Genomic DNA, 25140 nt, shown 5'->3' on the forward strand with positions numbered 1-25140 from the left:
TTCCAGTGGCTTTTCCATACAAATGGTCTTCTTTAGACTTTCCTAAAATCTCTCAAACAAGCAGCATCTGTCCTTAGTGTGCCCTGTACCTCTTGCTAAGTGGCCTCAGGCTTGGCACTAGCAGTAGCCAGCCTTGGTTCAAAGCTTGGCCTCTACTAATTACCTCAAGCCCAGCACAAGTAGCAGCCATCTGCAGATTACTTTGTAGCTCATGCTGGGTTGCCCCAGGCAGAACACAGGCAGGAGGAGTTGGCCTACACCTCCAGGGAGGCCCCAGAGTCAGTGTACCCAGTGGACAGCTCTAGATCATGTTGAAGCATGACACACTTGAGAGATGGACTCAGTGGGCACCAGAACCCTGATGAAGTAAGTCCTACTCTGTGGGGTGGGTCCCTGCACAGCTGATCCTCCACGGTGGACAATGGTCTCAGCCAGTCCTTGCAGCTGATTAGGCTGAGGGTAAATCCCTCCCAATGACATGCCAACAGCAATCAAGGCTCAACTACAACAGGAGGGTGCACATAGCCCATATGAGATGTTGGGGGTGCCCAGCTTCAGTGATTGGGAAAGTTGTGCCACTAGACCCTACAGAACACCTACTGCATAAGGCCACTCTACCAAGCTGGGGAAATATAGCAGCTCTACCTAATACATAGAAACTAACACAAGGAAGCAGTCAAAAGGAGGAGACAAAGAAACATATCCTCAATGAAAGAACAGTATAAAACTACAGAAAAAGAACTAAACAAAATGGAGATAAGCAATTTACTAGATGCAGAGTTCAAACACTATTATAAGAATGTTCAAAGAACTTAGGGTAAGAGTAGTTGAACCTAGAGAAAACTTCAACAGAATAAAAAAGGACAGGGAAACCTTAAACAGAACATGGAAACAATAAAAAAGAACCAGTCAGAAATGGATATACTATTTGAAATGAAGAATAATTTATAGGGAACCAATAGTAGAGTAGATGAAGCTAAGAATCAAATCAGCAATTTTGAATATAAGGAAGCAAAAAACACCAATCAGAACAGCAAAAAGAAAAAGAATTTTTTTCTTTCCTTATTTTATGACCTGAACTTCTTTCTTTCTTTTTAAGGTCATTTATTTATTTATTTATTTTAATTTTGTATTGCTTAAAGTATTACATATGTCTCCTTTTCCTCCCATTGACCTCTCCCCAGTCATTTACATCCCCCAGCACATGCCCTCATCCTCCTACAAATTTTTAGAAACGAAGACAGTGCAAGTAATCTTTGGAACAAGTTTAAGTACACCAACATTTGCATCATGGGAGTGCTGGAAGGAGATGAGAGAGAGCAAGAAATTGAAAATCTATTTAAAAAAATAATAACAGAAAACTTCATTAACTTGATGAAGGAAATAAACATACAAGTTCAGGAAGTGCAGAGAGTCCCAAACAAGATGAACCCAAAGAAGCACACACCAAGACACATCAGATTAAAATGCAAAAGGCTAAAGACAAAGAGAGAATCTTAAAAGCAGCAAGAGAAAAGTAGTTACTTAGTTACCTACAAGGGAGCTCCCATAAGACTGTCAGCTGACTTCTCAACAGAAACTTTGCAGGCCAGAAGGAATTGGCAAGAAATACTCAAAGTGATGAAAAGATGCTCAATTAATATTTGACAAAGGAGGCAAGAACATACAATGGAGTCAAGACAGTCTCTTCAATAAATGGTGTTGGGAAATTTGGTCAGATACATGCAAAAAAATGAAACTAGACCACCAACTTACACCATACACAAAATAAACTCAAAATGGATAAAGGACTTAAATGTAAGCTGGGAAACCATAAAAATACTAGAGGAATCCAAAGGCAACAAAATCTCAGACATATGCTGAAGCAATTTCTTCACTGATACAGCTCTTAGGGAATTGGAAACTAAAGAGAAAATAAACAAATGGGACTACATCAAAATAAAAAGCTTCTGAAAAGCAAAAGAAACCATCAACAAAACAACAAGAAAGCCCACTGCATGGAAGAACATATTTGCCAATGTTATCACCGATAAGCGTTTAATCTCCAACATTTATAGGGAACTCATACAACTTAACAAAAGGAAGATAAACAATCCAATCAAAAAATGGGCAAAGGACCTAAATAGACACCTTTCAAAAGAGGACATTCAGAAAGCCAAGAGACATATGAAAACATGCTCAAAGTCACTAATCATCCGAGAGATGCAAATCAAAACAACAATGAGGTACCATCTCACACCTGTCAGACTGGCTATCATCAACAAATCAACAAACGACAAGTGCTGGAGAGGATGTGGAGAAAAAGGAGCACTCATGCACTGCTGGTGGGAATGCAGACTGGTGCAGCCACTATGCAAGACAGTATGGAGTTTCCTCAAAAAGTTAAAAATAGAACTCCCATTTGACCCAGTGATCCCACTGCTAGGAATATATCCCAAGAAAACAGAAACACCAATCAGAAAGGATATATGCACCCCTATGTTCATAGCAGCACAATTTGCAATAGCTAAGATTTGGAAACAGCCTAAGTTCCCATCAACAGATGAGTGAATTAGCAAACTGTGGTACATCTACCCAATGGAATGCTATGCTGCTGTAAAAAAGAAGGAATTCTTACCATTTGCAACAGCATGGATGGAACTGGAAAGCATTATGCTAAGTGAAATAAGCCAGTCAATGAAGGAAAAATACCACATGATCTCACTCATTTATGGATAATAAAGACCATTATAAACTGATGAGCAAAAATAGATACAGAGGCAGAGCAACATCGAACAGACTGTCAAACTACAGTGGGAAGGCCAGGGAGGGTTGTGGGGGTGGGTAAGAGATCAACCGAAGGACTTGTATGCATGCATATAAGCATAACCAATGGACACAAGACACTGGGGGGGGGGAGGTATGGGAGGCTAGGGGAAGGTCAAGGGGAGAAAAAAAAAAGAGACATATATAATACTCTTTGTAATACTTTAAGCAATAAAACAATAAAAAAAGTGATGAAAAACAATGACCTACAACCAAGATTACTCTAGCCAGCAAAGCTATCATTTAGAATTGAAGGACATATAAAGAGCTTCCCAGAAAAGAAAAAGCTAAAGGAGTTCATCACTGTCCGGCTGGCATGGCTCAGTGGTTGAGCGTCGACCTATGAACCAGGAGGTCACGGTTAGATTCCCTTTCAGGGCACATGCCCGGGTTAGGGGCTCAATCCCCAGTAGGGAGCGTGCAGGAGGCAGCTGATCCATGATTCTCGATCATCATGGATGTTTCTATCTCTCTCTCCCTTCCTCTCTGAAATCAATAAAAAGTATATTAAAAAAAGAAAGAAAAAGCTAAAGGAGTTCATCACCATCAAAGCAGTATTACATGAAATGTTAAAGGGTCTTCTTTAGGAAGGAAGAAAAAAAGATAAAAAAATATGAACAGTAAAATGGCAATAATTACATATCTATCAACAAATTAATCTAAAAAAACAAAATAAATGAAGCAGAAAGAAATAGACTCATAGATACAGAGAACATTTTGACAGTTGCCAGATGGGAGGGGGTTTTAGGAATGGGTGAAAAGATGAAGGGATTAAGAAGATTGGTTTTTACAGAATCAGGAAGATTGGGTATAAAATATAGCTTAGGGAATAGTCAATAATCCTATCTAATAAAAGACATAAAAGGTACTTAACCGTACCTCCACTATGCTTCCCATTGGCTAATGAGGGTGATATGCAAATTAACTGCCAACCAAGATGGCGGCCGGCAGCCACACAGCTGAAGCGAGTAGGAGGCTTGCTTGCTCCAGTAATGGAGGAAGCCAAGGTTCCCGGCCTGCCGCGGCTCTGAGCCCAAAAGCAACAATGTTTCAATTATAGAAGCTAAATAAATCCCAGAAAAAAAAAGGGGAAAAAAGGAGAGGCTGGGAGCTTCAGTCCTGGCCAGTTTGAAAATGGCCCTCAGCCCCTCACCCAGACTGGCCAGGCACCCCAGTGGGGACCCCCACCCTGAGGGGGTGTGGCCAGCCTGAAAACAGCCATCAGCCCCTCATCCAGGCTGGCCAGGCACCCCAGTTGGGACCCCCACCCTGAAGGGGGTGTGACCAGCTGCAAACAGCCATCAGCCCCTCACCCAGGCTGGCCAGGCATCCAAGCAGGACCCCCACCCTGATCCGGGACACCCTTCAAGGCAAACCAGCCTGCCCCCACCCGTGCACCAGGCCTCTATCCTATATAGTAAAAGGGTAATATGCAAACTGACCCTAACAGCAGAAAGACTGGGAATGACTGGTCACTATGACACACACTGACCACCAGGGGGCAGACGCTCAATGCCGGAGCTGCCCTCTGGTTGTCAGTGCGCTCCCACATGGGGGAGCTCTGCTCAGCCACAAGCCAGGCTGATGGCTGCCAGTATAGTGGTGGTGGTGGGAGCCCCTCCTGCCTCCTCAGAAGCACTAAGGATGTCTGACTGCAGCTTAGGTCTGCTCCCCGCTGGCAAGTGGACATCCCCCGAGGGCTGCCGGGCTGCCAAAGGGATATCTGATTGCCAGCTTAGGCCCAATCCCTGGGGGAGCAGGCCTAAGCCAGCAGGTGGTCATCCCCCGAGGGGTCTCAGACTGCAAAAGGGCACAGGCCAGGCTGAGGGACACCCCCCCCCCCCTTGAGTGCACAAATTTTTGGGCATCTGGCCTCTAGTATTCTAATAACTATGCTTGGTGTCAGATGGGTGTGAGATTTATCAGGATGATCACTTCTAAGTTATAAAATGTCTAATCACTGGTGTGTACACCTGAAACTAATGAAATATTGTATGTCAACTGTAATTAAAAATTTAAAAAATGATTTAAATTAAAAATAAAAAGAAAGGGGAAAATTTTCTCATTAGGATAAGTTAAGGATTAATCAGAGGTTTACACACATATATATATTTATCCTCACTGAAGATATGTATATTGACTTTAGAGAGAGGGAGGGAGGGAGGGAGAGAGAGAGCGCGCGAAAAACATCAACATCAATTGACTGCCCCCGATACACACCACAACCAGAGATCAAATCCACAACCTAGGTATGTGCTTTGACAGGAATTCGAACCCACAACCTTTTTGGTGTATGGGATGATGCTCCAACCAACTTAGCCCCCCAGCCAGGGCAAGAGGGTTTACTTTTAGCAGAATGAGACCCCCTGCAGATGCTTAAATGTTGAAGTCCCCTATCACTGTGCATGTTGCTTCTGCCAGTTTTTCCCCCCAGGAAAGCCTCATCTTTATTTCTTGCCTGTGCAGGAGATCTTTAGTAAAACGGCCACAACAGCATCTCCTTTTTATTCTCCTCTTTTCCTCCTTGTCCCTGCGTGGATGATGTTCCATTCTTGGCCTTATGGATGTCTACACTCATGACAAACAGCACTGTCCTGCCACCTTCAACACTGGATCTGCTTCTTTTGAGTAAGCTGCAACATTCTTCATTCATTGCTATTTCCTAATTCCTGATGATACCTGAGAGAGCACCTTTAGCTCCTCATATTAGGACCAGAATTTCACTTTGTTAATTCGCCATACATTGGGCTCTTGGCCCTCTTTCAATGTATTACTAAGCATACCCTCTATTATTTTTCTTTTAAAAACCCCAACTATTGCTTTCCTTAATACCTGTCATAAATCAATAGTGCCTTCGTTAGGGATCTCATGAAGTTGGCTCTACCATATCTTTTGTTATGCAATGATGTTCTACCTGGTGTTGCTCTCTAATTGTTTCATTTGTGTAAGTCTGTTTGTGTATAGTCTATTCTTTTAATTAGACTATAAATGTCTGTTTATAGCCTTCTCAGAGTATTATAAGGTTAGGCACACAATAGGTCTACAATATGAATTGATTGTTTGAAGTATTATATTTATCTAGATTACACAGGTGATGACAGATGGATTTCTGACCAATGCCCTTCATTCTACACGTTAGCTCCAGGATCAACACATTTATTATTTCCCTAGTGAGTTACTTATTAGCACTGGGGCTGCCTCTTACAGAACCCACTGGTATAGCTTAGTGGCCCATAATGGATTCATATGCTTGCCCAACAGAGTCTGAATTGGGAAGACATAGGGGGTTTCAGTGTGCCCTGATCTCTTTCTACTCTGAACCCCTAGAGTTTGCCTTAAATAACTCAGTCAGTTGCCTTATGGATACTCAGTAACTATCTGAACCAAATGGAATGGAATGTGCCTTAGACTGATCTCTCCAAATGGCACCTGGGTAAGTTCTCAGGAAGGTGTTCTGCTAGTTCCTGTCCTTAGCTGTCACCCCACTTCAGTGTAAGACTGGCAGAGGAGAAAGGGTTAAGATTCCTCTAGGACTTTAACACCCTTTCCCTCAATGCCCTCAACAATCACACTGAGAGATGAGGCCATTATTGCCATGGACAGTGGCCAAGTGCCATGACCAGAAGTAGAGCAGTAGGGAGCCCCTAGCCCTGAAGGCAGAAGTTTTACATGAAATTATGGAAGTTTCTCTCTTGGCCACCTGTTGTTCAGTTGAATGCAGGTGAAAATACCCTCAGTCCCTGTATCAGGATGGAGGGAGCTAGGAAACAGGCAGGAGCACTCAGGAACACATCCCAAGACAAACTCTGGGAGCCTCGGCTCTCCTGCTCCCCACTCTCACAAGTCAGCTCCTCTGACATTTTTATTCTTAACTCAACATTCACACCCTTTAAGATCTACTGATACCACTGTCGGGCTCCAAGAGGGAGCGTGGAGCTACTCCTGTCACAGGAGCATGGCTGGCCGTGTCCTGCAGGGACAGCTGCACATTTCATCACATGCTCACTGGACTCTTCATCGATTAGATATGTATCTTTGCCTGTCTCTTCTGCTAAAATAGATTATGAACAGTTCGAAACAGGACCATGACTTAATTTTTTTTTTCCCCACATGTTACCCATTCAGTTCCTGGATGGAGCCCAGCATGTGCTCATTATTTTAACTGTTTTATGAAGCACCCAAATCCCACAGGGCTAAGATCCTAAGACAAATAAGATCTGTACCTACCAGGGGTCGGAGGTCAGGATGTGAGAGGATGTAGCCGTTGTTAGTGTTCAAAAAGGCATATCCATGTACTCCGAGCTACAAAGACAGGGTCGAGGGACATCAGAGCTATTGTTGGGGTTGGATCACTGCAGCTGAGAAGGGGTTCAGGGCTATAGGATGCTAAAGATGGCAGCGTACAGCAGTGAGGTTTTCAGATGGGAATATAACTGAGCCAGTGCTATGCTTCCAGCCATTAATATTACCCCTCCCCCCAATTCTATGGTTTTTAGCATCTATAATAATGTATATCATTACCTGGCCTCTTTCTCACCATATGCTCTAGATCAGGGGTGGGAAATGTCTGGTCCATGAAATCATTGGTTCTGGTCCTCCCAAGGCATTAGGGATGAGTTAATTAAATGTTTGACCAAATATAGCAGGCTAATTTTTAAGTTGATAATTTTGTAGGGCCTGGGAATGATGTTATAAAGATTCAAATGGCCCTTGGCAGAAAAAGGTTCCCCACCCCTGCTCTAGGTGCTTTCATTCGTTCCCCAAACAGGACTGGATAACATGGAGGAGCAGATTGAGAAACTGAGGCACCAGCAAGGGAACGCACTTGCTAAAGGCCACAGAGCAAGTCCGATCTGGTGGTAACACAGGGTCCCAGGAGTCTAAGCCACTGTTCCCACGCTCAATGCCTGCACTTCTCTGGGGGCCGTAGGCAGAGCCCCATCCCAGCTCTAGGCTTGGCTGCCCTGTCAGCAGAGAGGCTCCTGAGCCTGGTGGGACAGCTCCTGGGGAGCCTGGGACCCCCACTCAGGGACCTGCCCAGGCTCACCTTGTACCGGGGCGCCAGCTTCATCAGCTCTCTCAGGGCCACATCAGAGCCCGCCACCCCCAGCAGAATGCCGTGGGACCGCTGGAAGGAAACACACCGGGGTCAGGGGGAGATCTGGCTTCCCCGAACCCAGGGCCAGACGGGACCCCAGCCTTCCCAGAGCCCGGGAGAGGAAGCCACTTGGGCCTGATGGGGTCCTTCCTCTGCAGTTAGAGTTTAGGCTGAGCTCCCTGGAATAAAACCAAGAACCTAGCAGAGAGGTCCCAGGAGTAATCTCAGCCGCTGGGAAGATTAATGTCCAACATTAATATTTGTTGTAATATTTAAATTAAATAAAGTTGAATGAAATGTTCACCTTCATAGCAGAAGCTGAAGGGTCCAGATCTCAGGGATCCTAATGTATGAGTGGTCTGAAACACACAGTGCCTGTAAGGACACATTTCCTGACCAGGTGGAGGGTGGAAGGCTCTAGAAATGTTCTCACCAGAGGCCTTTACAAACAAGTTACAGTCTGCCCAAACTGGTAGGTTAAGTGTGGTTTTGCTGGCAGGCGACCCCATTAGTCCTACATCTCTCAGGCAGTGGTCCCAAGGGCAGAGCAGTGGGACAGCCCCAGGTTGGCTGGGCAGAATCACCAAGGAGTTTTAGGAAGTCGGACCAAACCCCAGCCCTCACTCGCCCCTCCTGACCAAGAGGCTCTGATGTAGCTCGGTGGGCACAGGCCTGGAATCTGCATTCACAGCTTTCCCACAGGGCCCTGGTGCCGCCATGCCAAGAACCATTGGTCTAAAGATGCAGCCACTTCTCAGGCAGCGGCCACTCACCGTTTCATTCTTTCTGCTGAAGACTGGCATGGCCACGGTGGTGAGGAGCACCAGGCTCTGTGCCTGCGAGGCGAAGAGCTGCAGGGAGGAAAGAGCAGAAGACAGAGGGCTCAGAGTCCACAGTGCGAGGACCCACCGCCACCAGCGTCAACTGTCGTGTCACCTTCCAACGGAGAAAGCGATCCAAATGAGGTTTCCCTTCTCTGCAAAGGGAGAGCTGGCAGAAACGCTGGAGGAGAGCGGTGGGCTGCGGAGAAGGACCAGGCGGACGTCACTTAGCCAGGGTGAGTTACACAGAATCCCAGAGCCCACGGCCCAGCTCCCAAGCAGGCTCACTAGGTCCCCTTGTCTCGGATGAGCGTGGGTCCAAGGAACAGGCCCATCCCAGGCACACCCAGAAACAACGAGGTTCAGCACAGCAGTAACTCTTCCAAAAATCTCTGCTGTAGACCCAAGGTTGGCGCAAACTACAGCTCAGGCCAGTTAAGAGGGAGAGGGACACTGACACAGAGCCACAGGCAAACACAAGGGCCACAGTGCGAGAGCAGGCCATGGTGTGGGTTTAGTAGCCTCCTGTCACCCCCCCCCGCCCCCCCCCCCCACCCACGCACACACACACGGGATGAACCCACAGCCTCTTCTCCACTCAGGACCACATCATTCCCAGCCTCCGAGATGGCCCTCCTGTCCTTCTCCTCATCTTCTGTGCTGGCTCCTCCAGTTCCCTCAGAAGGGGCTCCACACGTGTGCCCCACTTTACGTCAAAGACAGGCCCTGAGGAGTGGTGTGCGCAGGCGTGTCTGATAAGTCTGACCTTCCTCAGGGCCAACTAAAGGAGACTGCCTGGCCATGGAGGTCCACAGTAGACCTTGGGGAATGAATAACTTTGAACCATCAAGCCCTCCACCCCTTCCTCCTCTGATTTTTCAGTTTAGAGTTTGGATTTCCTAAAAGTGAGTGTCTCTGTTGACTGGAGTTGCACTATCCACTGAGAATGAGGGGTCCATAGGGAAGACTAAGGGGACAACAGCAGGAAGGGGTCTGGGTCCCTGGTGACCAGGGAGTTCCTCATAGGCTCTGGGCCAGCCACCTCTAGACGTCTTTTACTTTACATGAGGGAGAAATACTCTTTTATTTAAGCAACTATTTTCAGGTCCCTCTTAATCCTAGCCTGGTGCATCAGCATTGAAGCAGGTGTCTTGTGATGTGATTTGAGAGGTGCCAGAAGGTCCTTATTCCCCCAACATCTCAGCTGACATTGACCTTCCTTCATGTAAGTCATTGCTGCCCACAGGCAGCCTTTGTGAGTGCAGGGCTGGGAAGGGGACGCTGCTGAAGCTATAAGATCTTGAATTACTGGTTGGACTCCTTTTTCCTGTAACAGGAGGGAGAGAGGATGGTGAAGGAGGTGAGGACAATAGGAAGGAGGGAGGAAGAAGTTTGGAGCAGAAGGGCAACCCTGGACAAGCCTTCTTCCTGGGTTTCTGGCCTCTGGGGCAGCATACAGGCGAAGGTCTGCTAGTGGGTGAAGCGCTCACCCCCTTCATGTTTCCCAAGGATGCGATCTGCCCTGGCCCGCCCCCGCCCCCGCACCTCCCCTCCGCCCCCCATGCCCATTTCTCATCCAAGAAGTCACCGTTCATGCCCTGGGGTCCCCACTCTGGGGTGGGGTCAGGGCCCACCTTGCTGTCCATGTAAGCTTCGGTCCAGATGATGTCGTGGTCGTGGCTGATGACCATGGGGCGGCTGAGCACGTGCAGGTACTCCATCACATTCCCCTGGGCGTCTGCCAGGGTGGAGATCTGCGTGTAGTAGCCTGGAGGAGGGGAGGGGCCATGTGGTGTGGGAGGCTGGCTGCTCTAGTGGAACCCCTCTGCAGGGCCCACCCCCCCCCCACCCCCCGGCTGCTGGCCGGCCCCTCACTGGGAGCTGCTCTGGGCCACAGGGAACTGCTTTTCCCAAGGCTGTACCTCTTCCAGGGGGTGGTGGGGGCCAGTGCTGATGATGGGAACTCTTGGGCCCAGCCCTGTCTCCACTTGGGGAACTGGGAACCTCACCCCCGCCCCCCCCCCCCGCCCCCTGCCAGCTCTAGCGCTGCCACAGAAGCAGCAGGGCCTCAGCAGGGTCTGCCTCTCCCTCTTGCAGGGCTGCCCTCCTCACTTCTTACAGCACCCCCCTCCATTCCCCCAAACTCCCCCCCCCCCACAGCTCTGTCCCAGGGCCTGCTTTCAGAGACCCCAGGTTATGACAGCTGTCACAACCCCGCCTCCTCCCTTCTCTGACTACTGTCCCTCCTCAGCTATGGAGAGGGAGCCATAGCCTCTTCCCCGTAGCCACAGTGGTATTAAAAGAGCAAATGGCTTACAAGGCCATGAATGATTTAGCATGTATTTACCTCTCTGGCCTCATTGCTCATCACTGCCCACAAAACATTCACTCCACACTCCGGTAAAGTGGAGCAGCTCTCAGATCCCAACATGCCTCTTGTTTCACCCTTTGAACATGCTATTCTCTCTGTCTGGGCACCCCTTCCCTGCTCTCTGGGTCTAGCCAACTCCTACCAGTTCTTTATGTGACAGCCTTCCTGTCACCTCCACATGGGGGACGTGCCTCTGCCGCGGTCCCCCAGCTCCCAGTACAGCCTGTGCCCCTCCGTCCTCACAGGCATTCAAGATGATGCTATCATTGGTGGTTCACTGCTTTCTCTCCTCAGCTGGACAGTTGCAAGAGCAAGACTGAGTCCAAACTGACCACAATTTGGAAAGTTTGCCAGGTACACAGTAGGTGCTCAATAAATTGTGGTTGAACCAAACCCAGGTCCAAACCTGAGGCCCAGGTCTTAGGTTCTGGCCAGAGATAGATGAGGACTGTTTGCTCACAAAACACTATCTACACTAATAAAAGAGAAAAATGGTAATTGGTGTACGACGATACCCTTTTAATTGGCTAATCAGGGCTATATGCAAATTAACTGCTAACTATGATTGGCAGTTAACTGCCAACTAAGATTGGCAGTTAACTGCCAATAAGATGGCGGTTAATTTGCATATGTAGGCACAATGCAGGGAGGCGAAAGGGAAAGCAGGAAGAAGCCCCCTGCCACTGACAGTGATCGGAAACCCAGGGGGGAGCTAAGAGCTGGGGGGCAGGGCAAAGGCGGCCCTGGGGCCGCCTTTGCCCTGTCCCCCAGCCATGATCGGAGAATCAGGCGCCTTTGCCGCCCTGGCCAGTGATAGCAGAAAGTAGGGGTGGAGCCAGCGATGGGAGCTGGACACGGTCGAAGCTGGCAGTCCCGGGAGCTAGGGGTCCCTTGCCTGGGCCTAAAGCGGAGCCCACAATCGCGGGGCCGCTGCAGCTGCGGGTCCCCGCTGCCCGGGCCAGACACCTAGGCCAGAGGCGTTAGGCCTGGGCAGGGGCGGAGCCTGCAACCGCGGGGAGCTGGGGGTCCCCTGCCCAGGCCTGACACCTCTGCCGGAGGCCAAAGGCCTGGTCAAGGGGCCAATCCAGTGATTGGTGATCGGAGGGTGATGAGGGTCAACTCCTCTGGCGGAGGTGTCAGGCCTGGGCAAGGGGCCGATCCTGCGATTGGAGGGTGATGGGGGTCAATGCCTGAGGGCTCCCAGTATGTGAGAGGGGGCAGCCTGGGCTGAGGGACACTCTCCCCCCCCCCCGCACCCAGTGCACGAATTTCGTGCACCGGGCCCCTAGTTCTAAATAAAATGATGACCACCTGCTTTTTGTTTGGGGGTAGAATCAGTGTAAATGGGCTTAATTTGCAGCAAGAAGAATGGAGGCTGGATCCAAGAGAGAACTTACATTATAACGTCAGTCCTGCCTCTGCCTCACTGTCTATATTGTGGTTTCTATGAGGCGAGACAGCTCTCTCTCTCTCCTGCAAACATTGGATAGATGACCTCTAAGTTTCTCTTCGAGTGGCTTTACGACTTGGAGTCCCTGCAGGAGTAATCAAGGCTTTATGGAGCAATTTGCTTTTTGTCTCGCTTTCTCCAAGTGAGAAGGAGGGGCAGATGCTGTCATCTCCACAAGACACCGCTCCTCTGCAAGGCCCCTGCAGGAGCCACCGCTCAGCACCCCGGTGACGGGGCAATGCTGTTCCACCTGCACTTGGGTACAGACTGCCAGGTGCTCCGCCCACCTGTCACCTACCTTTGTTGTTGCATGCAATCCACTTCATGCGGTCAGCAAAAGTGACTTCTCTCCCAATCAGGTAAGTGAAAACTCGAACCTAATCCACAAGACACAGATGGACTCAGCAGCCGAACTCCTGGCCGGAGCAATGCTAACATAATGCATGTGAGCCTTCGATGTCTGTGAAGCACTTTGCCGACTTCTCCAGTCCCGCTCCTTCGGGTCAGAAAGGGCCCCAGGCCCAGACCGGGACTTGCCAGGACATTTTTCACATCTCACCCCCACGGTCTCTCACCTGATCCCGCTTGCACGAATCCTCTGTGCCTAGAGTCACCACAGCTTTGGAACATTTGAGTTTCCTGATGGGCTAATGGGTAGACTATTTGAACTCAGGGCAGGCCTGGCTTTTCTGGGCCATCATGGCAGTAGGAGACCACGCCCCTTGGCACCCCTCCCTTCACCCCTTGACCACCACCAGGGAGTAACCTTGCGGTCCAGCTGGTTGTACTTCTCAAACACTGGCTCATAGTCCTCCACGGCCCCGTCGGTGAGCAGCATGATGGCCTGGTTGCAGAGGCTCCCTTGCCTGGCCTCTTGGAACTGTGCAGGGGAGGGGGCTCCATAACTGCAGCGGGGAACTGCCTTCCCCCGCCTCAGCCTGTCTCCCACCCCTCCACGCCCGCTCGGCTTCCCCAGGTGCAGTACCCGCTTCAGGATCTGGAAGGCTTCCCTCAGGGCTTGGTCCACGACCCCCACACCTTTAACCACCAGCTCGCTCACCAGCTGTTTGAAATGCTGTAGTGGATAAGAAACCAGAGGAGTGTCAGTGGATGGAGTGGGCCAGGGAACTTCATCTTTGGTCTTAATTTCAGAGGCTGTTTAGAGCTATTTGCCCATCTCTCCAGGGTCTAGCTGACCCCCACAGCAGATGTTTCTCCAATGCCCCCAAGATAAACTGGGAGATTGTGATTGGCTGGGTGCAAATCTTTCCCCCCTGCTGGAAGGAGATGCCAGTGTAAGTTCAACCCCAGCAAGGCCAGGCCAGGCCAATGCCCAGGCTCCCAGGCCCTCAGCATCCCAGCTCTTACCCCAACGGCGAGCATTTCACAGGAGAAACCATGGAGGCTGCCAGGGGCTCCGACTCAAGGCTGGGATTCAAGAGGAAGCCAACCCCAAGCTCCCCAGCCACAGAGGGAAGGGTCTGTGACACTAGACTCCCTTTAAACAAAGTTGCCACATCCTTTCCTCCTAGGCCTTTGGAAAGGACTCAACACAATGGATTTGAATTTCCCCTCCTTTTGGGAAGCTCCTCATGAAAACTGACGTAGTGGAAAGGCCGAGGGGGAGGCAAAGGGGAAAAACCGAGTCCTGGATAATCCACAGAATAAGAAACCAGGCCTGAAGAAGTGAGATTTTCCTCACATGGGAGGTCTCTTTGTTCACTGCTGAGATAGACAGGCAGCAGATTCATGGGGGCAATTTCCTGGGTAACTGCAGACCTGCTTTGCCCCTTTCCAAATGCCATGGGAGGGGTAAAAGGGCCGCCAGGCAGCTGCACAGATGGCTCCCACCCTTCTAGGCAGAACAGGGGCTAAGAGGCATCCGGCCCTTGCCTGACGTGGACACTCACCTCGCGGTTGTCTCGATCCGCCTGAACAAGGATCCCTTTGAAACAAGGCTCGATGTAATGGATGTAGTCATTGTACTGCAGTTGCAGAGGGAGGAGGGGAGGAGAAAACAGACAAGGTCCATTCGGAAAGTCAGGGCCCAGTGATGAAGCTCAGGCAACTCACAGAGTGGTCCAGGCTGGGGTCACCTGGGCACCTGTGCACATTATCTTGGGTACCCTATGCTTTGGCAATTTTTCTGAGTAGAGAGGAGGGAGTACAGAGAACAGCAGGGCCTTCACTCTCCCCCAAATTCTGGTCTTGACTCATTTTCTTGGGTGGCAGAGTCCTGCCCATCTCCTGGGGCACACAGGGAACTGCAGGTTACTGAGAGAATCCCTCTGGTCTCTGCCGCCAAGACCAGACGAAGTGCCTTCCATGGGAATCCCACAGCCTCCAAGCGCAGACCTCCCCCCCCGCCCCCCCCCCCCCCAGTGCCTGGGTCCGGGGATGAAAAACTTTGCTCTTTTTGTCCCTGCCCTGCATTGAAGAAGAGAGTCTTTCAGCTGCTAACAGGCTCTGCGAGAGGAGCAGGAGCACACCCCACTCTTGTGAAGTGGTGGGAACTGCTCCCTGGCTGTCCTGTCTCTGCTGCAGGTCAGGGGCAGGGATGGGGAGGTGGAGAGGTGGGAACAGGGGCCTTGAGAGCAGCTCAGGGAGGAGGCGCCATTTGCATAACCCCAGGAGGACTGGTTTGCAGTTAGGCCATTTTGCTTTGGTGTTTCTTTAACAGAGAAGTAAATTGCACTAAAGATAAGCTTTTTCAGCAATGTGGCGGCTGGTGGAGGGAAGTTTTAGATCAGGTAGCCTTCAAAATGGCACCCCGGTGGCCATCAGCTCTGCCTCTGCGGCGGGCTGCGCTGGCCCACTCTTTCATTGAAAGCATTCTCCTGGCCTGTCCCCTTTCTTCCTGCTGCACCTCTCCCACCATCACCTTCCTGGGGCGGACAGGGCCAGCCTCGGGAAGAGCTGCTCTGAAAGCAGGACCAGGGTTTGTTGGCCCCTGCGTAGGCGCCCCCCACGTACTTTCTCCTTTCTCCCAATGCATCTGGATTTGGGGTGAAGGGCCTGGGAGAACTGGGATTGTTGGAGAGCAGGTGCCCAGGGATCACTCTTCCTATTGCAGAAGGGAGAGGCTGCTCAGAGATGGGCGCCAGTCAAGAGAATGTGGTGGGATAAGTTAGGTGTCTACTCAGGGTCAGAGTTTCTCATCTTTGTTCTATCCCAGACTCGTCTGAATTAATAAACTCTGTGGACTCAGAAAAATGGACATACACATAACTTCAGAAATTCTGCGGACCTCTTGCAGTCCGTCCTTGGACCTGGGTTAGGCCCAGCTTCAGAGAGATCTCTCTGAAGCATCGTGTGTTGTAGGTATAGGTCACTCCCGTGCAGGCAGAGGGAAGTTTCTCTAGATAAGGGAGAGCTATTCTAGGAAGGAAGGACACTTACAGCAATGATATTAACAAAGTCATTCTCTCCCAGTGTGTCCAGGATGGTGGAGATGGTGTGCTTGGCGATAGCCATCCGCAGCCCCTTCATGCTGCCGCTTGTGTCCACCACAATCACAACATCCTTGGGAGAAGTAGCGGCTTGTATGTACCTTTAGCAGAAAGAAAAGGACAGGTCAACGATGGGAAAATCAAAGCCAGAGCAACCACCCAACCTAGTGTCATTATTTCTGTTTGGATTCTGGCTCAAGTTTATCCAAAGTTCAGGGAGTTGCCCCATTGAGACTAGGTTGTATCATGTTCCATGACCACTTCACATAGTTCTGAAGCCATTAAGGGGGCGACAGTTGGGCATGTGCCCATCTAATGAGCCTATCAGGTGGGAGAAAGGTCAAGGTCTTGTGGTAACCTTGTCCTCTTTGTTTTAGACCAGCCAGGGTCCCGGAGGGATGGGCAGCAGGATGAACTGGATTCCACCCTCAGATTCTGTTACAAATCTGCCAAGGGGGGGAGGGGAGTTGGGGGAAGGAGAGCCTGGCAGAGGGTAGATTTGGAGCAGCTCACTGTCCTGCAAGGAGCTGGGGGCAGGAAAGACAAATGTGATCAGCCCTGCAGCAAGGGCAGCCGTGGTGAGAAGGGAGGCTTCTTCCTACTCTTGTGTCCCACCTGAGACCCTGGCCTGGAGGCAGGGGCTGGAGAAGAACTAGGTAAAACCCAAAGGTTAGAAGAGGGAGCCAGCACAGACACCTTTCCCCTGGGAGCGCTCACCAGCCACGGTTTCGGCAGTCAAAGGTGATGACTCCATTCTCGTCAGGTGTCCATTTGATGCCTGGGGAAACAAAGGCTGGCTCGTCACTGGCTCAGTGAGGCTGCTCCAGAGCCCCAGCTGGGTGCTGACATCCAAGAATGCCATGATCCCCAGGGAAGGGCCAGCCATGGACCTGGACAACAGGGCGAGGGGCCACTAGAGCACCCTGCAAACGGAGGCACCAGGCAGCAGGGAGGCCAGCTCGATGGAGGGACACTCACCACACACTGCCCAGACCCAGAGTTGAGGTGAGTGTCACAGTAGGACCCCTATATGTTGTGTGTGGAACTCACTTGTGAGCTAAACCTCACATCAATTTGTGGAAGGGGAAGCTTCCAGAAGGCATGACTTTTAACATCCACCACCACCCAGCAAAAGCATGGACAGAGTGAGGGAGAGCCAGGTGCTCTGACTTCTAGCCCCTCTGCCTCTAGTCAGGTTGCCTGTAGTGCCATGGTCCTGCCTGTTAGCTGGCTGGGAGAAATGATTGGCTACACGACTATAAGCTCCTTGAGGTCAGGGAATCCAAGTACAGGCACACCCCATTTTATTGCTCGTGGCTTTATGGTACTTCAAAGATGCTGTGGGTTTTGTTTTCAAATTGAAGGCAAGGCCCTCCACCAGCGAAAAGATTAGGACTGGCTTTATCGAGAAGCTCACTTTGTTGTGGTGGCGTGGCACAGGACGGCCTGTACCTGACAGTGTTTGACATAGCACCTCGCAGGCTGGATGCTCAATAAATGTTTGTCATATGGATGAAAGAACAAATGAATGAGTATGAAAGATCTTGCCTTGACCCACCAGCAGGGTGCTGGGGTGGATTTTGTCCTATTCATCGAATCAAAGACTTGGATGAATGCACACAAAGCAAAGATAACGTGGGCATGCTCCACGGTGGAATCTCTATTCGAAAATACTGTAAAGATCGGAAAGAGTGGGCTCACAGTGTGGAAATTAAAAATAAGAGGTGCAATTGTATGATGTTGTGTTTGGGCTAGAAAAATATCATGGCCGTATCATGACTGTCTAGAAGCAATGAGGGACTCCTGTTCCACAGCAGTTAGACTTCAGATGAGCTACATACTTGAGGCATTGCTGGTCCATCAAAAGGAGGAGAGGTTTTCAGGGATCTTACTCCCAAAAGCAAACAAATGGGAGCAGAGTTCCAAGGGTGGGGGCAGGGGCCAGAATAGTCAGGAGCCACCGCCTGGAGGGAAGCAGGACAGAACCATGGCCGAGCTGGTGTCGTGGGAGCCTGGGTAGCATGGCTCTGACGTGGACCTGCAGCGGCAGTGAGCAGTGGGGAAATGAGGGCCATATTCCTAGAGCAGCATGGTTGTGGGGAGTTTGACCTTATAATAGTAACAGGGTGTTCTTGGTTCTGCACCAGGGTTTTGGTGGTCTTGGGTGGGGGTACCCTCAACTCCAAGCAGAAGCGGAAGTGATCCTCTTGAAGGGAAGCTTTTCCCAGTCAGGCCTGCAGGATTCCCACAGATGACAAGGGGCATGGCCCCACGATCAAAGATGACCAAATACACGGGAAACGGCCCCAGGAGTGAGAGGCAGCAGAAGCAAGAACCACCAGGTGTATCCTCCCAAGGCTTACAGATGTTGGAAGTGCCAAATACAAATGACAGGATAGCTATGTTGGAGGAATCACAAGGAAGAATACACAACAAGAAAATGATTAGGAACAAACAAACAGCCTTAAAAGTATGGGCCTTTTGTAACTGAAAAAAAGATGTTTAAGTTAAAAAAAAAAAAAAAGCAGCATGTGGATCATTCACAGGTAAAGAGAAAATTCCAGCATTTGAAGGATGTTTCCAGAATCCTGTGGAAGCCAGAATGAGAAGGTCTAATACAGGGTGTCTCAAAAAATGTATGCACTTTAACAGCTGGAAGCTCAACTTTGAAAATGAAATGTATTTTTTATCACTGCCTTTATAATTATTCAAAGTGTGTGTATACAGTTTTGGGGGGCACCCTAACTCTGTCTGACTGGAGACGCAGAAGGAGAAAAAGGAGGGCAAAGGAAACACCATGATGCAAAGACAACGATGCCAATGTTCCAGGACTGAGAAAAATGCGAGTCCAGAGATCCAGGAAGCGTGGTATATCCCAGAGGGATAAATGAAAAGACATTCCTCTCTAGACACATTGTAGTGAAACTGCAGAGCTCCAAAGGCAAGTAAATAAATAAAGACCTTAAAGCAGCCAGAAAACGAGAACATTCACTTTCAAAGGAACAGCAGTTAAGCCAACAGCAGAGTTTCTCAACAGCAGTGGAAGCCAGAAGGCAGCGGGAAAAGTTGGAAGGTGCTGAGAGAGAGTAATTGCTAACTCGGAAGTGCATCCAGCAGAACTGTCACTCAAGCGTGAGCATAGAAGGCTGCGGTGTTGCTTTAGGAATTCCACCTGGGGACTGAGTTCCCCGGAGCTGTTGTTCTTTACTGGGCAAGATTTCTCAGGATGTGTCATCACAGGGAGGCTTAGTCAGTCACTTATCGCCAAAAAAAAAAAAAGAAATAGGATTTGGTCTTTTCTGTGGAAATAGGATGACAACAGGAAATGATTTGTGTAACTTGCAAAAATAAAAAAGAATGCATTTAAAATAAAGTAAAAAGAATGAGAAGAAAATAAAGCATGTGTAGATGAACACAAGCTGAAACAGCTTACCACGGAGCGGAGCGCATGATAAGGGAACTGGTGGAGGATTCACCCGAAGAAGGAGGAACAGCCTGAGGTGCGTGAAGGAGTGGGGGGCAAAAAAGGGTAAACAAGTAGCTCTTACCAAACAAGCAATGTTTGCATCAAATAGCAAAATAGTATCTAACTCGGGATAAAAAAGAATATATTAGATGACAAGGGAATGGAAATCAGGGTGGGAGAAGGATATGTAAGTGGAGAAGCTCTAAAGCTTTTTTTGACTTGAGAAAAGGTAAAAATATTATTTAATTTTAATATCTTATTAAATATGACTGGTAAGGGGTAATTATTGAAAGAATAAAAACAGAGGAATAAACTCTAAACTGAAATAAAAAGAGAAATAACAGGGGACTTTTTAAAAGTTACTTATTTAAAAAGGTTATAAGAGGAGAAAGGGAAACAAAAAATGAAGGGACAAATAGAACATTTAAAAATAAAATAATCTAAAAAATAAGATAAGCATGTTTAAATATATCAATACAATAAATGTAAATGTGCTGAACTTGCCAACTAGTAAAAGAGGTTGCCAGCTTGGATAAAAGTTTTGAAGCTATAGACTATTTTCAAGGGATATGACTAGAACAAGATTGGAGGAAATGATGACAAAATATATGTCAGAGTAATGAAGGGCATATTGGTATTTCTTATGACTACCAGACAAAATAGACCTAAAAACAAAGTGTATTAAAGGCTAACCAAGGTCAAGTAGACATAAAACCAGCAAAGATACAGAAAATGTAAATAATACAATTAACAAGTTTGAGCTAATGACATATTCAGAGCTTTTCATGCCACAATTAGAGCACACATATTCTTCTCAAACACACATGGAATATTTATAAAACTTGGTGACATAAGGCTATTAAATGAAACCTCAACTAATTTCACAAAATCAGTACCACATATATCATGTTCTCTGTCTACAAAGTAATTCAATTAGAAATTTATAATAAAAAGATAAAGTCCCTATATCTTTGTTTTTTTAAGAAATTATTGTTGTTAATCCTCACCCAAGGATTTTTTTCCTCATTAATTTTTAGAGAGAGTGGGGCAGCGGGGGGGGGGGGGAGGGGGGGTTGAGGGTTGGGGGGGCAGGGCGGGGGCGGGGGGCGAGAAGGAGAGAGAGAAACATCCATTGAGAGAGACACATCAATTGGTTGCCTCCTGAGGGCAGGGAATTGAGCCTGTGAGGTACGTGCCCTTGACTGAAATCAAAAACAAGCAAAACAAAACAAAACAAAACAATATATTGCTTAAGCAGATGTGTGTGTGTAAACATAAGATAAAACTAAATAACTAAACAAACAGAATGCCAAAAATCCAAATAAAATGATAGGCTCATAATTCAGGATAGCTATTACTTGGGGGGGTAATGGAGGGTAAGTGGAGGGGAGAGGGGGCAAAATAGAGGAGCACATATGTAAATAGAAATTACTGGTAATTAAATTTTTGTGTTGGCGATGTATATACCAGCGTTATTATGTTATAAATAAAATTTAAAATAGATAACAGTGGGCCTACAAGGACCCATGGGGATAGAGTACTGTGATCAAGGATTATAGCCAACCCCATATTGTCCACGTGAGGGCTGATATGCACCTATAAATGTGGGTGAGGGTGTGAGAAACACCCTCTCTACTAAGACTGATGGCTTACAAAGAAGCCACTGGATTGTGTTGTTTGCACACAAATTGACTTATCGGGAAGACCTAATGTAGCAAGAATATTTACAGGAATTCTATCCTGGAGAAGACTTGAGAGACCTGTGAGTTGTCTTCGAGCACTTGAAGGATCTGTCTCAGGAAAACAGGGCAACGTTAAGACTTTGAACAGTGTGCTAAAACATAAAAGTAGGTTGGAGTAAAATTCGGAGGTGAATTTTTTTATAAATAGGAAGTTAAAAAACAGAACTCTTGCAAATGTTGTGGTAGATTTTGTTTTCTATTTCTAGTGGTAGACAAGGGAACTTTCCCCGTTGTCTGTCAGGTCGGCCACTGATTACATAGTGACCCACGACATCTCTACATTGCGGTTGAACATGTTAAGTGAGTAAGCCCCATTTCTCCAATGAAGATGTGAACATCTTAAGGTCAAGAACTGTCTTATCCCCCTTTGCATCTTCCACAGGGAGATGCAAAGCGCTCAATGCGGGCATTGACTGGCTGGTTACCATAGTATTTAATTAATGAATCCAACAGCTCTTTGTTGGAAATGTGCATATTATGGCGTGAAGAGTGTCAAAATGTGGGTTGGAGGTTCCCTTGGATGTCGAGGCCAACCCCATTCACCAGGGGCCTGCGCGCCAGTGTCCACCCGCATCACCCGTGGGGCCTTATTTCCAGAGAAGAAGCTGAGCGGGTCTGGGTGATGCCTCCCATGTCCTCACCTGGGTAGAGCCTAAAGAATCCAGTTGAGCTGCCAAAATATTGCCAGGTCAGTGTCGGGTCTCTCTGGAAGTTCTCCACAAAAACAGGGTTCAAGGCTTCGGACATGTAGACTCCATTTAAAATATCTGGGTCTAAAGGGCGAGATTGTAGAAGGAACTGCAGGGACACTCAGTCAGGAGCAACAGTGACCAATTCTTCACCTGGGAACACACACACACACACACACACACACACACACACACACACACACGGCAGTGATGCAGTTCACACTTCCCTCTACATCTCACTGGGAGAGCCACACACCCTCTAAGCCAGGAGCCCCGAGCTTTCTCCAGTCCAGGCTCCTGTGAAATGCTTCCCCACGTTGAGTCAGGGAGGTTGGAGAAGGGCTTCTCAGGAAAATGGGGCCAAATCATTAACCTCCACCAGCACCACCCCGACAACCGTGCGGGGCCATGGGGCGGGAACTACCTTTGTTGTACACGTTGGTGGGCAGCTGCACACTGCTGAGGGACGTGTTCACCCTCAGGTTGCTGAAGTGCGCGTTGGGCTCCAGGACAAACTCAGCCCCCAGCTCCACGTACTCACCACTCGCATCCCTCTCGTTGATCAGGACTGAGTTGTAATAGTCAAACTAGGACAGAGGAGAATGGGCCAGACAGGGACCGGTGGACAAAGACCCGCCGAGTGTGAGAGAAAGAGAAATGGTGCAATCAGAGGACTCAGATGTGAGAGACCTCAAGCGGACTGACCGCATCCACACAAGCTCCAACTGGGGGATGCAGGCAATGACCCACAGGATTCGGATTTGGGGCAAACACATATCCAGATAATTGGAGCAGGTGGTTGATTCAAGTAGGGTTTGACATAGATTTTCTGGATTATTGCTCAGTTCTCCACTTTATTTATCATGTGTGGACACAGCCAGAGATGGTGACAGAGTCAAGCAGACAGATTCCAGGAGAGGTAAAGGCAGCCTTGTCAGCACCACCAGCTTCTTCAGTGCCGGACACTCCTGGGGGCCCAGGCAGGGCCCCAAGAGGTGGGGTTTCTCTCTTTAACAGCCTGCAGCCTGTGTCCCCGTGACCCCAGGGAGCCAGCAGTCTGCTCTGTGCTCTTACACACAGCGCTGGATCCACTTGGATTACCACCTTGCAGCCATAACCAGACCCTCTTCTCCACTGTCTCCACACCACGTGGTTCAGACCTGAAGAGCACCCTCATGTCCTGCCCATGTCCTGCCCATGCCACAGCAGTGCTGCCACAAATCCGCTGCATCCCTCCCCAGGTCAAAGACTTTAATATGTGCCTTGTGGGCTGAATAAAGGCCAGAGTCCTACCTTTACCATGGTCACTTTCTGCTTCACTGTCCCCTGGACATACAGAGCTGACCACTGGCAATTTCCTCAATCTTGTGTATTTTTACTTCTTTTCCCTCAGCTTGGAAACACCCTCATCATGCCCTCAGCTGCTCAAATCCCCCTCAGCCTGGGCTGGTGCTGAGGATACTCTGTCTGGGGGCTTTCTGAACCCCCTTCCCTTCTGCACTGTGGGAACATGGTACCAGGTGCATGGGCAGACTGTGGGCCATATGCTAGAGATTTTTGGTCTGTGGACTTCTTTTTTTAAAAATATATTTTATTGATTTTTTACAGAGAGGAAGGGAGAGGGATAGAGAGTTAGAAACATCAATGAGAGAGAAGCATCAGCCAGCTGCCTCTTGTACACCCCCTACTGGGGATGTGCCCGCAACCAAGGTACATGCCCCTGACCGGAATCGAACCTGGGACCCCTCAGTCCCCAGGCCGATGCTCTATCAGTGTGCCAAACCGGCCAGGGCAAGGTCTGCGGACTTCTTGAGTTCATTTGGGCAGAGGCTAGCACACAGCATTGGGTGGTGAAGCCTGTGGAAGAGTGATTGCCATTTTGCACCCCCACCCCAGGTTTTGGTAGCTGTCTCTCCTACCTGGCCCACAAATCCCTTCTCAAAAGACTCCAGAGCATTTCAGAATCTTATTATAGGATCATACAAATCCTGAGCACATTAAAAGGTAGTGCTGGACCCCCGGGTCCCCCCACTCGTCCCCATCCTGCGCTCAGGGGACACTGTCCATCCTGGAGCGGGAGATTGGCCATAATACCCTCTCAGCAGCAGCTCCAGGAGCAGGAGGACTCACCACCAGCGATTCATTGAATTCATGGTCCAGGTCAGCTTCCTCAGTCGCCTCTACCAGGTTCTGAGGGATGGGAACACAGAGGGGAGAATGAATGGGCAAAAGGAGACCAGTGAGTCCTCAATTCCACTCCCAAGAATATACTCAAAGAGAACTGAAAGCAGGGACTCAGACAACAACTTGTGTGTAAATGTTCACAGCAGCACAATAGCCAAAAGATAAGTGCACATTTCCAAGTGAAAGAAGCCAGTCTGAAAAGGCTACCTACTGCATGAGTCCAACCAATGACGTCTGGAAAAGGCAAAAATGGAGACAGTAAAAAGATCAGTGGTCATCAGGGGTTGGTGATGGGGGGAGGGATGAACAGGTGTAAAATAGAGGGTTTTAGGGCCGTGTGCCTATTCTGCATGGTCTATAATGGTAGATACATGTCATTGTGCATTTGTCAAAACCCACAGAATGTACAACACCAGAGTGAACCCTAATGTAAACTATGGACTTTGCGTGATTATGATGTGTCGTGTAGGTTCATCTATTGTAACCAATGCACCACTCTGGTGGGGGCTGCTGATAGTTGGGGTGTCTGTATGTTGGTGGGGGCAGAGGTTATATAAGAATTCTCTGTACTTTCTTCACAAATTTGCTATGAACCTAAAACTGCTCTAAATAGCCTGTTTAAATGTGTGTGTATATATGTATGTATTTACCATTTAGTCATGTTGAAGTGTGCAATTCAGTGGCATTAGGTACATTCCTAATATTGTGCAACAACCACTGTCTAGTTGCGGAACTTCTCATCACCCCCAAATGGAAACCCTGTGACCACCAAGCAGTCACTCCTTCCCCTTTTCCTGGCTCCTGGCAACCATAATCTGCTTTCCGTCAATGGATTTTCCTATTCTGGATATTTCACACAAATGGAATCACAGTATGTGGCCTTTTATACCTGGAGTCTTTCACAGAGATGTTTTTAAGATTCATCTGTGTTTTAACACATATCAGAAAGTCATCCCTTTTCATGGCTGAACAACATTCCATTGTATGGATATCTCTTATTTTGTTTATCCATTTATCAGTTGATGGACATTTGGGTTTTTCCACCTTTCAGCTGCTGAATATAAA

At 48.6% G+C, this 25140-nt stretch overlaps 1 protein-coding gene across 3 annotated transcripts in view; it reads right to left on the bottom strand.

Annotated features, from left to right (window-relative positions):
* Positions 1-25140, bottom strand: part of CACNA2D4 (calcium voltage-gated channel auxiliary subunit alpha2delta 4) — a 111673-nt gene that overhangs the window by 79802 nt on the left and 6731 nt on the right. For all 3 annotated transcript variants that reach the window (XR_009451287.1, XM_059683963.1, XM_059683962.1), the window contains exons 4-16: positions 24022-24081; positions 22316-22478; positions 21844-21975; positions 16712-16772; positions 15945-16095; positions 14456-14530; positions 13531-13620; positions 13312-13425; positions 12844-12922; positions 10359-10492; positions 8677-8754; positions 7853-7933; positions 7033-7107 (exon numbers count right to left, since the gene is read on the bottom strand). Coding sequence is in view for 2 of the 3 variants with exons in the window: in XM_059683963.1 (XP_059539946.1) it covers positions 7033-7107; positions 7853-7933; positions 8677-8754; positions 10359-10492; positions 12844-12922; positions 13312-13425; positions 13531-13620; positions 14456-14530; positions 15945-16095; positions 16712-16772; positions 21844-21975; positions 22316-22478; positions 24022-24081 (1293 nt within the window). In the remaining variant the exon portion in view is untranslated. The remainder of the gene's footprint in view (positions 1-7032; positions 7108-7852; positions 7934-8676; positions 8755-10358; positions 10493-12843; positions 12923-13311; positions 13426-13530; positions 13621-14455; positions 14531-15944; positions 16096-16711; positions 16773-21843; positions 21976-22315; positions 22479-24021; positions 24082-25140) is intronic.

The sequence above is a fragment of the Myotis daubentonii genome, chromosome 2 (genome assembly GCF_963259705.1).
Source record: "Myotis daubentonii chromosome 2, mMyoDau2.1, whole genome shotgun sequence".
Taxonomy (NCBI): domain Eukaryota; kingdom Metazoa; phylum Chordata; class Mammalia; order Chiroptera; family Vespertilionidae; genus Myotis; species Myotis daubentonii.